Genomic DNA, 12,944 nt, shown 5'->3' with positions numbered 1-12,944 from the left:
TCGCGGCTATCAGGCTGTCAGCATTGTCCCCAAAACGTCTGAGCAGTATTTAGTACGGTGCTGCCACCTAGAGGAAAACAGTTGTGGTGAAAAGTCACGCGATCACGCGATCCTGCAGTGCAGGAAAAACCCCGCAATTTTGAACCAGTAACATCTGTACTTTTGGTGTCATAGTAAAGGGAAAAAAATGAGGAATTGCTGAGATGTGTAAATTTCAGTATATCTGTTACTGGTGAAGAGTAAATGAAGATGACACACAGAAAAAATTAATAAAATTAATATTCGCCTTAAAAAAAAATCATATTTTTGATGAGTGCCCTTTAGAATAATGCTGATGAAGCTCAAACTCTCTATAAAATCATTGTACAACATGTGAACATTGTCTCTGCAGTGGTTGATTCTGATTAATTGAAGCAGGACAAAATTATTGAGATTTTACTACAAAATATCCAGGCGAACTTTCCAAAATGTCCATTTTTGGCACAGCTTGGAACCACCTGCTACTATAAACTATTGTTTAATCTTTATTTTCACACAATTTGGATAAACTAACTGAAAATAAATCTACTGGAACCGATTGTAAATAACTAACATAGTGGATTCAGTGTCTCTGCGCCCTGCTGCACTCAGAGCAGCTTCTGGGTGGGTTTGGCTTTCAGCCTGCTATCTCTGCAGCGCATTGGTCGATTCGAGTGAGTGGCGGCTCATTGTGACCATTAGAGAGAGAGGAATGACGCTAGACCCAGGTCGATGTGATTGGCCGCACTGGCAGCCATGTGACAGCCATGAACCAATCAGATCAGCAGATCCAAGTGCAGGCCAACGTGGGGTTGTATGCGCTCTGTCAGGCTCCGTGCAGGGTCCTAGAGCCGTCGGGTTTCGGCCAGGCTGGTTCAGATGTAAACACTAGGCAGAGTTCAACTGGAAATATTGTGGATTTACCCATAACACAACCTTTTCACGGCAAAACAGCAAAGGTAAGAGCAAATGTACGACCATGTTTTGGCCACGCAGTGTCTGTGTTTGCTCGACTTTGCTGGTTGTTGTCTTCTCCCTCTGCCTGCTGCTGTTAGCTGCTGTGTTAGCCACGGTTGTTGAGGGACGCCCCGATGTTTACGTTCAGATGAGAGGTCGCTGATGTGTTTTGCATAATGTACAGTTGTATACGAGCCAGAAATGTGGCGACTGGGTCCACACAGAGGTGCTTTATGAAGTTTGATGTCTAGTTGTTTGTTTGAGTAGTGTTTGGGTCATATAAACATGTTTTTTTACACGTTGTAGCCCAGCTTCTGCTGTTTAATTTGACATACACTATAATATGACCATATTCTTTCATAATCAGTGCACTGGGGGCTCTGTTATTGTTATGCATGTCTTCAAGTCCCCCAAATGGGGGGACTCTGGATTTTAACAGGTTTTAACCCAACTGATCTATGTATGTATATGTATTTAGTGATTGAATTGTTATTTATTACATTTAGACAATGTACAGCTTTTTAGCTGCACCAGAGATACTTTTTTTTCTCATTTTACATGTGTGCATGTTTACAAGCATTTTAGCTGTTTCGAGGAGCTTCAGTCCATAAGTACACATATGTGTACTTCACGTTTAGCGACATGCTAAGTTCTTATTTTTACTTTTTTTTTTCCAAATTTGCTTGTCATAACAAATGTCCAACACTCCTATAAATATCTAAATAAGAATAAGCCATAAAATAAGACAGGACTTCTTACCTGGTCGATGTTTGTGTATGGAGCGGCCACTTGAATCTTCCCTTGTGTTTGCCGCCATATTGAATTTTTACCGTAATATGCTTGACTCTTCTGACACCACCAGATGGCAGTGTAAGTGCCCAAGTATGTGTCCACAACACCCCCAATTCAGCAGTGAACACAAATATGGACATAAGAGCTAAAAAGTGCTGTCCACGTATGCAGAAGTAATTGATCCGGTCGTTTTGGCTAACTTCTTGTCAGCCGATGGAGTTAGCAGTCCCCGCCCTCGTCCCTACGTCACCACATTCACGCGCATCCCTTGGCTGCACACACAGAGAGGACCGCCCCTTTATGCCGTTCTCTCTCCTCATTGGATAAAGGTTGTAGGATACAAGGAAAGTTTTCTCCTCGGCTTACAGCAGAGCAGAGTGACTGACAGACCCGTGTTTCAGACCAAACACTCTATAAAAGTGATTGCTGTCGGAAGATAGAACTATTTAAGACTTATATTATTACATTCCGCTTACTTCTGCTTTAAAATTCAACAAAGCAGTGAAACGTGAGAGGTTTATTTTACCCACACTGGAGGACATTGCACCACAACTCTCGGCCATGGCAGTTTTCTCTACTGTTGACGCCTCAAGCAGGTTTTGGCAAATACTACTTGACATGGAAAGCAGAAAACTAACAACTTTCATCACACCTGCGGGACGATTCTGTTTTTGGAGGTTTCCGTTTGGAATTACATCCGCCCTGGAAATATTTCAGCAAAAGATGAGCACTCTCCTGAGAGATCATCCAGGCACAGTGGTTGTGATGGATGATAGGTCTTTGGTAAGGATAAAGAGGACCATGACCAAAATCTCAGCACTGTTGTGTCAGTTTGGAAAAACTGAAATTCTGTATTTTGGACATATCATTGGAAAAGATGGCATCAAGCTCAACTCAGAAAAAGCTATCACAGAGCTGCCTAGCCCTAACGTGGCGGAGCTACGCCAGAGGAAAGGTTTCTCCCAGACCTTTCATCTGTCATGCACCCAATCAACAGCCTGCTGAGAAATGATGCTGTGTGGAGTTGGGGGATGCACAAGAGGAGGCATTCAAACAGGTGAAAGCTATGTTGATCACAGCGCCAGTCTTGGCGTACTATGATGCAAGCAAACCAACTGTGGTAAGCGCGGATGCCAGTAGTTATGGCCTGGGGGCAGCCTTGTATCAGGAGCAGGGAGATGGGCTCTGGCCGGTTGCCTTCTGCTCACGAACACTGACAGAGACTGAGCAATGTTACTCACAGATCGAAAAGGAATGCCTTGCTAGTGTCTGGGCATGTGAGCGGTTTGTGAGGTATCTAAAAGGCATGGTAAAGTTTTGCTTGCAAACTGACACTTGTCCCACTGATTAACAATATGACCTTGACAAAGCACCTGTGAGATATCAGCGTTTGTTAATGAGACTAATTAAGTTTAATGTTGAAGCTGTGCATGTTCCAGGAAAGCTGCTAGTTGTGGCTGATACTTGTCCCACAACCCTCTGCAAGATAATTATCTGTCTGACACAGAGCACGACATCAAAGCTAATGTACTGGCAGTGATATCTACAAGACAAATAACAGCTGGATGTTATCAGAGAGGCTACAAGCCAGGATGCAGACCTTGGGAGCCAGGATGCAGAACTGGCTCGCTACATCAATGCGGGCTGGCCTGCAGAGGTCAGACAAATACCACACACATATTACACAAGTTTCATATCACCAGAGCTCATCTATCAGAAGTCGAGGGACTCCTTCTGTATGATGACAGGTTTGTTGTTCCTCTCTCACGGCGGGAGACTGTGCTCTCTCAGATTCATGAAGGTCACCAAGGCCTCACCAAGTACCCCAAGAGAGCAAATGTCGGTGTGGTGGCCAGGTATTGGCAGAGACATTAATGAACTGGTTAAAACATGTGGGTTTTGTCTGAGAAACAAACCTACACAGAAAAGAGACCACACCATTGCCACAAGGTCCAGAAAATAGCAGCAGACATATCTTGTTGTTGTGGACTATTATTTCCGTGATATTGAGATTGCACATCTGCCGACCATCATCAGTCAGCAAGTTATCTCTCGCCTGAAAAGCATGTTTCTCAGGTGGGGCACCCAATTCACTTCAGTAGAATTCAGAGAGTTCAGTAAGACATACAACTTTGGACACACAACATCCAGTCCACACTACGCCCAAGCCAACAGTGCTGCTGAAAGGTGTGTTGCTACAGCAAAACGAATTCTGCGCCAGCAGATCCTCACTTGGCCTTGATGAGTTACCGTGCCACTCAAATCTCTGCTACAGGTTTGAGCCCTGCACAACTTATGATTGGTCGACAGCTGAGGACTACAGTTCCCATTCTGCCTAAGCAGCTGAATCCGGGCCCAATAGACTTAAGGACCAACAAACTAAAGCTGCCTATTGCTTCTTCTATAACAGACGCCACTCTACACAACCACTACCTGCACTACAGCCTGGTCAGACTGTCAACATCAAGCTTGATGGAGAGAAAAGCTGGAAAACTCCTGCAAAAGTGTCACCTGTGCCACCTACAGCAGGAGAGACTCGTGACTTAAAGGCCCCATGGCATGAAAAATGTGATTTTGGTTATTTTTTCGTGCTTGGGGGAGTCTCTGGGCCACGTATATACTGTCCCATGCATCAAACCGGTCAAAAACGGTGAAACGCACACCGCCCGTTTGTACGAACGTTCTCTTTAAGACGAGCAGACAGCACTTCCTCCTTTCTGTGACGTCACACACAAGGCAACTCCGCCCACCGCGACCAGTTGGCCCGCCTCCACTGTAGGTTCCAGGTGTGCGTGAATACGGCGAGATGTCAAAGAAACGGTGTTGCGCTATTGAGGGATGCAAGGAGGACAATGTATCCTTGCATAGTCTGCCAAAAGCCAAAGTCGTCAGAGACCAGTGGCTTCTCTTTATTTTTAGTGGGGTTGAGCAGGATTTCAGTCCAAATCTGCTCGTCTGTTCAGCGCATTTCACAGCGGAGTCATTCACCAACTTGGCTAAATTCAACGCTGGATTCGCCAAGAAACTGCTCATTGCAGACACTGCGGTCCCCACATTGTCTGGACCGACTTCTGCTCCGCAACCGGTAAGTAATCTCCATCTGAAGATGGTAAAATGTTCGGAAGTTAATGCTTTTCATCTGTATCTGTTTATCTGTAGCCGTTAACGGAATCGCTGTTCACTGTAGCCGTTAACTGGATTACCGTTAATGCCTTCACAAACGTTAATTCAAGAAAATACAAATTGAACTGTCACATAGCTTTGTTCATTAGCCTACTACGTTATTGTTGTTATTATTATTGTTATTATTATTATCACCACCATCGTTATTGTTGTTGTTGTTATTATTACTTACGCCTCCAAGCCTCTTATTCTCAAGCGCCCATAGTCTGCAAGGTAAATGTTGTATGCATTTTGGAGCGCATACACATTTAAGCACACCGGTTCCAGGCCAGGATGGTAGGTCATGCAGTCTGGGGGGGGCTGAACCTGGTTCATTCTTCTGAGAACCTAATGAACGACAATGTGTAAACTTTATTAAACAGTGAGCTACGAGCTACGCTTGATTATTTTATTATTACTGCCTCTTGTGTTTGTGCTCCATAACACATTATGTGGTCCTGAGATAATATAGAATAGAATAGAAAATACTTTATTTATCCTTGGAAGGTAAATTCAGATAGTCCAGCAGCTCACATAACAATGATATGATAAAAATGATATAAATAGAAAATGTATATAACTAACAAAAGATAAAATAAGAAGAGATAATGACAACAATAATAATAATAATAACAAGATAAAATAAAGTGAAGTGAAAAAATATACCTGGGGTGTTTCATTGCAACAAATGTTTTCTCTTTCTGTGGGCATCGTTGCACAGTTGCCACAGGTACACCTTAGAGTAAAAAAAAAAAAAGCAGTCTGTCAACCAACGGTAAGTCATGACTACGTGAGCAGAATGTTCGTTACCTAGTAACAAGTCTTTGAGCCACCGGTGTCTGTACTAGTCATTTAACGGAAAATGAAGCAGAGTATTTGCATCATTACTCGGTGGATACTAGTAACTGAGACTGTAGTTAACATTAAGTTATTACATTCATTTTTCTAAGAACACGTCCGAGTAGTTACCCGACATTAATATATTGATTAGCGTTATTTCACACTGTATCATTAGGCTACGGGTATCTTACTCTTGCAATTGTATGTTGCAACAACTGTAACAAACAAAACTTACCAGTCTGAAACATCTTGCAGCACACGGCGTAATTGCGGTGTTTCGGTGTTGGCTGCCGTCTCTGTCTCCGGATCCGAGTCCGGTTCAAACATATATGGTCTTATTGTGCCATCCATCACAATTACCGTGTAGCTACAGGTGATTTTTTATGAATGCAGCTTAGGTTTCAGTTACTTGTCTGTGATTGGCCCAACCACCCGCCACTCAAAAACAGTCAGCCAATCAGAGGAGAGGTTCTCATTCTCTCTTCTGATTGGCCAAATGACCTGTGCCTGCTAGAACTCCAGAAAGAGGCAACAGAAAGGGGCAGTATAAACCATATTAAGCAGATCACAGGTTCTCAAAACCAATGATACATCTTGTTAGGGATATCAGCAGGTAAATAAACCCAGAGAAAAGTGCACAGCATGGGGCCTTTAAGAACTGACTCTTCCTGTGACATGGGCCAGGCCTCGATTCCTCCTGGTACTGCTGTCACTGCAACTCCTGCTGTGCCTCTCAGCCCCAGGTCTACTCCAAAGAGGACCTTGGCTGGGAGAGCAATCAAACCACCTACATGTAACAGGTTCAGAGACTATGTTGTAAAGTGAAGTTACGGGGGAAAAAAGTTGATTTCCTGTCATGTACAGGTTAAAGATGTTTTGTAAGGGGAAAAAAAGATAAGAGTGACATATGTAAGGGCAATGGAAATGCTATTTTTGTTTGTTAACAATATGGAAAATGTTTTGAGTTTCAGTATTGCACTGAACTGCAGTTGACATTTGTTATATGAGTCATTCTAAGTTGGAAGCTATAGTTACAGTATTAAGTGCTTTTTTTCAGAGAGCTATTTAAAAAGGGGAAGATGTGACGTGATTTAGTCGTGGCATGTTATATTGTGTTACACCACAAGATGTCACTGTGTGTGTGCCACACAGCACCAGTGAATGCACCCGGCGCCCTGATCTGAAACTTAAAATCCTGCAGCGTGTTTGGGAATAACAAGTGGTGCAAGACAATAAGTCTCAGCCTCCCATACACCCTCGAACAATCCCACCAAATACAACACTAAATGATGTGCAAATGTGCAGAGATAGCTTGGAATTAAAATACTTAGGAGGGTAAACTTCAGACAAATCCAGACAGTTACATCATGAACCCTCCGTTCCTTTTTCGAGACAATAAACTGTTTCCACTGGTTAAAGGTGAGTAGGGGAGAACAAAGTTGAATTTATGAGTAAATAATTAGGGTAACCCCCCCCCCCCCCAAAAAAAAACAAACAAACAAACAAACAAACAAACAAAGCATCAGACTTGGAACAAAAAACAATCAATCGATTCTTCAGTGATTTTTTAATATGTCTGTTTTGTCGGTTACTCTGCTACCATCAATCAGCATACTGGAAGGAAGATTAGAGGTAGACAACAAAGATTTAATTGCTTTCCAAAATTTCTTTGGATTTTTCAGACTTTCAGTAGCCTACTCATGGACAAGTAAAACTCAGCCTTTGTATTTCGGAGAAGAGAGGTAAATTTATTTCTTAATTGTCTAAAAGAAGGCCAGTCAGTTTCCAACCGTGATTTCCGTGGCGTGGCCCATGCAGAACTTCTGCTGGTTTGGTTGTGTCTTGAGGAGTGAGGATACATTAGAGCATGCTTTGCAGCCTGAGAATGCAGGATATGTGAGTTGAAGCATTGTACCTGTGAGAAAGCCCTATAGGTGAGGCACCACCTACTGGTCAGAGACGGTAACGCGGGCTGGTGAAGTTGGGGAATGCCAGCAGCAGAGCAGACTGAAGCTGCACAGACATTCTGTGTGTTCTTTTGTTCCTTATCCTGTGTGCGTTCCTGAAGAAATGTAAGTGTCTCTGCTTGTTATTTGTGGATTTTCTATTATTATTTCAGTTCGTGTTACATAACGTGGTGATCATTTGTTGTGTGTATGGGGAGTTAGCTAAGTAGCTGCTAGCTCTGTTTACTACTAGCATTGGAGCTAAGTGATTGCTAGCAATGTGTTGCAGCTCTGTTTACTGTCATGATTGGGTTTATTGTCAATGAGGAATTTGGGGGTGTAGAGTTGTTTACTGTATTGTAGATAATGTACCTAAGGCTCCAGTGTTGTTAAGAAATTTGAGTGCCTTTTACACATTGTTCATGGATAATTATTCTACTCCAGTTTGTGATGCTAATGTGCTAACTTAGCCCTGCTGTGGGTGTAACCATGCCTTTTGCTAATGGAGGTTCAACTGTTTAATTATTTACTGTGATTTACATCTGATATAAGGTTCCCACATTATTACATGACAGTTGTATTTGGGAGTGCTAATTGATATTTTGCTAAATATGCAGACCATTTGTAATGTAGTTCTTGGTTTAATCTTTTCCAGACCACACACACACCCATACAAACAGATACGTACATATTGTACAATGTGGTTGAAGTCCAACAAGCTTTATTAAAGAAGAACGATTTGATCTCCCTCTCTCCAAGTGCCTTGATTCTTTAACTGGATTCATCGTCCATAAATCCACCGCCTCAACCACCAGCTATCCTGTTTTCTGAGGCTCACCCTCTAACAGTACCTAATGCATTGACAGCTGTTAACCACAAAATAGCACCGTTGATAAAGAACCAAAACAGCATCAGACTTGGAACAAAAAACAATCAATCGATTCTTCAATTATTTCCTTTATTATATTAAAAACACAATCATACACACACACACACACAAAATGCCAAAACTGAGATAAAACTTGGTTTACAGCACAGATAAAGAAATAAGCTAAAACGGAGATATACTGCGCCAATCAATAAAAGATAAATAGAGAATAGTTTCATTCATTTCACATCGTCAGTTGTTGAAGGTGCCTTTGCTGGCGGTCATAGGTGATAGACCTATGAGGTTCCGGGGAGATTCAGATGCAAGCTTAGCCGGAGGTGTAGCCTGTTGGACTGGTTGTGGCAGAGGATTTTTTCACCTTTCTAGAAATGACAAAAAAATAGAAGGGTCAACATGAGACTCTAAAGAAGTTTTATTTCTACAGTGTCAAACATATTCTAAAGCTCAGGCTTGAATTTAACCAGGTATAATATAATTTACTTACAGGATTCTGTCCATCAGCTTTTTTGTTCTTGCGTTGTTTGGGTCCAGGCAAAAGCGACCCATGTCAGTGGTGACACTGTTGAAATTGATAATACAAGTTAATAAGTAAAACCATAAACAGACACATGAGTTATGCCGTTAGACCAATAGATGTAGGTATTTTTCAGTGGTATTTTTCAGGTACTTTTAAATAAAATAAAGTCTCTTACACAATTTCCACTTTGTTACAAAAGGCAGTTGGTGTGTAGATCTGGACGTCCTTCACACCAGACCTGGGAAGGGACGTCCTGATTCTCTGACACAGACACTGCTGTCCGGGGTCAGTGCCTACAGAGAAGAACAGAAGAGAAACATTTCATTAAACCATTACTCCTTTGACTGTGGAGAATTCAACTTACATGCAGCAAGATTTATTAGAAAATATTAATTATAGGTTTGTCTCAACACAACAAATCTCACATTTGCTATATCAGGGTCCAAAATGTAAAGTGTGATAAAAAAAAAAAAACTTACGTTGAGCCTCAGTGATGCAGACCACAACAGCCAGGAGCAGAAACACTTTCATGATGCTGGACATTGTTGGTTTCCTCTTTGATCGAGATAACGCGATAAAAGTCTTATTTTTTGCGTTGAAGATGAGACAAAGTGCTGCTGACAGAAGCTCTGTGAGGGGTAGAGGTAAAGATTTGCTCTTTTATACTCTTCTTCAAGTAATTACCTCATGCAATAAGGGATTTTTTTGCTAGTGGAAAGTGAAACTTCAAAAAAAAAAAAAAAACCACCACACACACACACACACACACACACACACACACACACACACACACACACACACACACACACACACACACACACACACACACACTTTTCCATTTTCCTTTCCATCTGGTTTTATCAATAATAATTTGACCACAGATAAATAACATAATGTATGTAAATGTATGATGTAAACCTGCATGTACAGTGTTTTTTTTTTTTTTTTTTTTACATCACATTTGTACTTACACTGTTTGTGTAAATAGTGGTGTGACTTATGATCAAATCCTTTTGGACAATTTGCACATTTTCTTTATGTAGACGCCATGAAGAGCAAAGAGCAAAACAGCTGGAACTTGTGTCTTCCTGCTGTTTAAAAAATTGGCATTATCCCTTCTGCCACAATCGGGAAGATAAAAAAAAAGATATAAATTAGTATAAATATAACATAAACTGTTTGAGTTTTTTTTTTTTTAGATCAAATTAATTTCAGTATTTGTAAGTAATTTTGTACATAGGAAAAAAACTTAAGAGATGATCTTTGCAAGATGCTCTGTTGTATTGTGTCTGCATCTGAGGTTAACACCTTCTAAGTATGTAGGCCTATAGCATGAAATCAAATGTGTGAGTCCTCGGAAGGAAAATGAAGACTTGACTTTATGTCTTTCCGTGTGGTACGTGGTATTTCCACTGGTATTTGGGGTTAGAATAAATCAGTAGTATTGGCCTCATTTGGTAGATTCATATCTTAATTTCCTCATACTGTATTTGATATCAACACCACATCACATAGATCTGTCATATGATATCATCACATTCATCACTGGTGTGAAAGGAACTGCTCCATTTCAACAGAAACCTAGGCTTTGCTGGAAGTTTCACTTTCCCTTTCTGGACAAGATCAAGCTCCATAACATTTTTTTTGGCCTTTTCCATTTTTGATACCCTTCTCTTTTATTTTGTATTCAGACCACATAGGCCTACTCCATAAGCCTGGAGGGAACCAAAATGAAATGAAATGTGAAAATTATTGATGGACACTGATGAGCCATTCAAGGCAATGACAAAGGACACAGACGGCAGTTGAACATGACTACTGTATTGCAGTGTTTTCACACTTACTCCTCTGCAGTTATTTGTCAAGTTTTGATTTTAGTTGCCCACCAGGTTTTGAGATACAGTATGTCTCCTTTATGCAGATGGTAGGAATCAGATTCCCCACGAGGGCAAGTAAAACCAAAACTATCCATATGAAAACTGTTTTATTGTAATCATGGTGACTCAACCCTGCATGGTGACAATGCAAGTTCTGTGAATAAAGTGAATTTTGAAAAGGTCTTGTGAGCGTGTAACACCGAGTTAATCCTTAAAATCATCATATTTTAAGGTATATAGCCCTTTATTGTTAAACCATTTACTGTCTTCCTCTGGTGAGTGTGACATGCCAACAAAGAGTTTAAACTTTAAACCCATCTTTAACTTAAAACCCATTTGTCTTGGTTTTTAAACTTTTGGTTTTTCATCTGTTTGTATTTCCTATCTGATGCTTTAAAGGGACAACGAGGAGTTTCTATTCGGTTATAAAAAAGTCTCACGTTAATGTGGATGAATCTCCGCTACCCACACTTGTTAATGGGCCCATTTTCGATAAATATATCGTTCTGTCTCTATCGTTATTTTGTTATTATTAGTGGTGGCGGAGATACTGGTCGAGCCGACCAGCGTTTTTTACTTTCGGTTTCGCAACGAGTCATGAGAATAACGCAGCTGAATCGCCGTTTATGGTCGGAACTACGACGGTATGTGAACCTCTTTGAACCTCTGACTTTAATTCTTGATGAATGAAAACATGAGTCTGTCTTGCGCCGGTCAAAATAATTTTACGGTGCGCGCGGAGGCTCATAAATGTAGTGTGAAAACGCTTTGCTTTTCCAAAACTCCTCGTTGTCCCTTTAAGTTTTAAATAACTTTTTGCTTGTTGCTTGTATGTATATATTGTTTTCACTTTGGTGTGAAACCTCTTTAAGGTTTTGTTTGTGAATCACATTCGTGCAAAGACTTTTTTTTTTTAAGAAAAAGGTGCTATATAAATAAATAAACTTGAGACTTGAAATGGATATCAGAATTATTTTGAGATCAGTCAGAGGCAACTTGTGCTAATTTAAGACACAGGGTTCTTGCCTGACAATGAAGTGCTGTGACTTTCATCTATTGCTACATGTGAACAATTGTCTAGGGGGTCAGTAAGTGTGAGTGTGAAGCGTCTATGCTTACAAAAGGTAGCTACCTGAAATTATATCACAACAAATGTGACGGCGTTAAAATGTGAGTCATGAATCTGGTGTTTCTTTGACTTATCAGTGAGGTTCAGAAATCACATGATGGTTGGTACAGAGCAGCTCTCATACCATTTCACTCTGACAGCCAGGCTGTACTTAGCAGCCTTGAATTTTTTATACATCCCCTCAGTTAATATTTCATGAGTTTTACTTATTGGGGACTCGAGGACTTCAGTAAAGTACGGCTTGTTCTATCATTCACTCACTGGAACACAAAGACAGATGACTGTAGTCCAGTGCCTACATGACCACTAATGTGGTTCATTGAATATATTTTTTCCTACTTGCCCTATTACCTGTTGGGGCCGGGTGAATGAGGTTTTAGGTGCACAAGGGGATTACCAACCAAAACACTCTTGAACTATTCGCGTTTCCTTTTGTGAATCTCTACACCAAAAGCGAAAAAACCACAAAATGTGACCAGTAGGCAACAGGAACTAATAACGTCAGCATCAGCAACATCAATGTCTCTTCCTCTGCAGACTTTGAGTGCACTGTTTAGTGTAGTTACACTTCTCATTTCACTTGAAAAGTCAATTTTACAATCAGCCAAAAAGCTGTGATGAAATAAAAAGTGAATGGTAGAGGCAAAAATCCCCGTTTCATCTTCCTCATCATCATCCTTTTTTGTCTTTTTCTGTCATTGCCTCTTTTTTTTCTTTTTTTTTTACATTGGTGACAAACATATGCAAACAGGAAGTGCTGGGGGCGTGGGGGTATGACATGCAACAAACATCCCCCAGCCCAGACAGCAGTAAAACT

At 40.9% G+C, this 12,944-nt stretch overlaps 1 protein-coding gene across 1 annotated transcript; it reads right to left on the bottom strand.

The window, feature by feature from the left end:
* Positions 1 to 8,669: 8,669 nt before the first annotated feature.
* On the bottom strand, positions 8,670 to 9,746 carry LOC310992211 (C-X-C motif chemokine 9-like). Its single transcript, XM_083980228.1, has 4 exons — positions 9,601 to 9,746; positions 9,297 to 9,414; positions 9,089 to 9,163; positions 8,670 to 8,966 (listed from the first exon to the last, which is right to left on the bottom strand). The coding sequence occupies exons 1-4, from the start codon at positions 9,662 to 9,664 to the stop codon at positions 8,912 to 8,914; spliced, it is 312 nt and encodes a 103-aa protein (XP_083836354.1). The 5' UTR covers positions 9,665 to 9,746; the 3' UTR covers positions 8,670 to 8,911.
* Positions 9,747 to 12,944: the final 3,198 nt, after the last annotated feature.

Source organism: Trachurus trachurus, assembly GCF_905171665.1.
Source record: "Trachurus trachurus genome assembly, chromosome: 10".
NCBI lineage: Eukaryota > Metazoa > Chordata > Actinopteri > Carangiformes > Carangidae > Trachurus > Trachurus trachurus.
The sequence above is the reverse complement of the archived record's forward strand: the minus strand, read 5'-3'. Positions and strand labels throughout refer to the sequence as shown.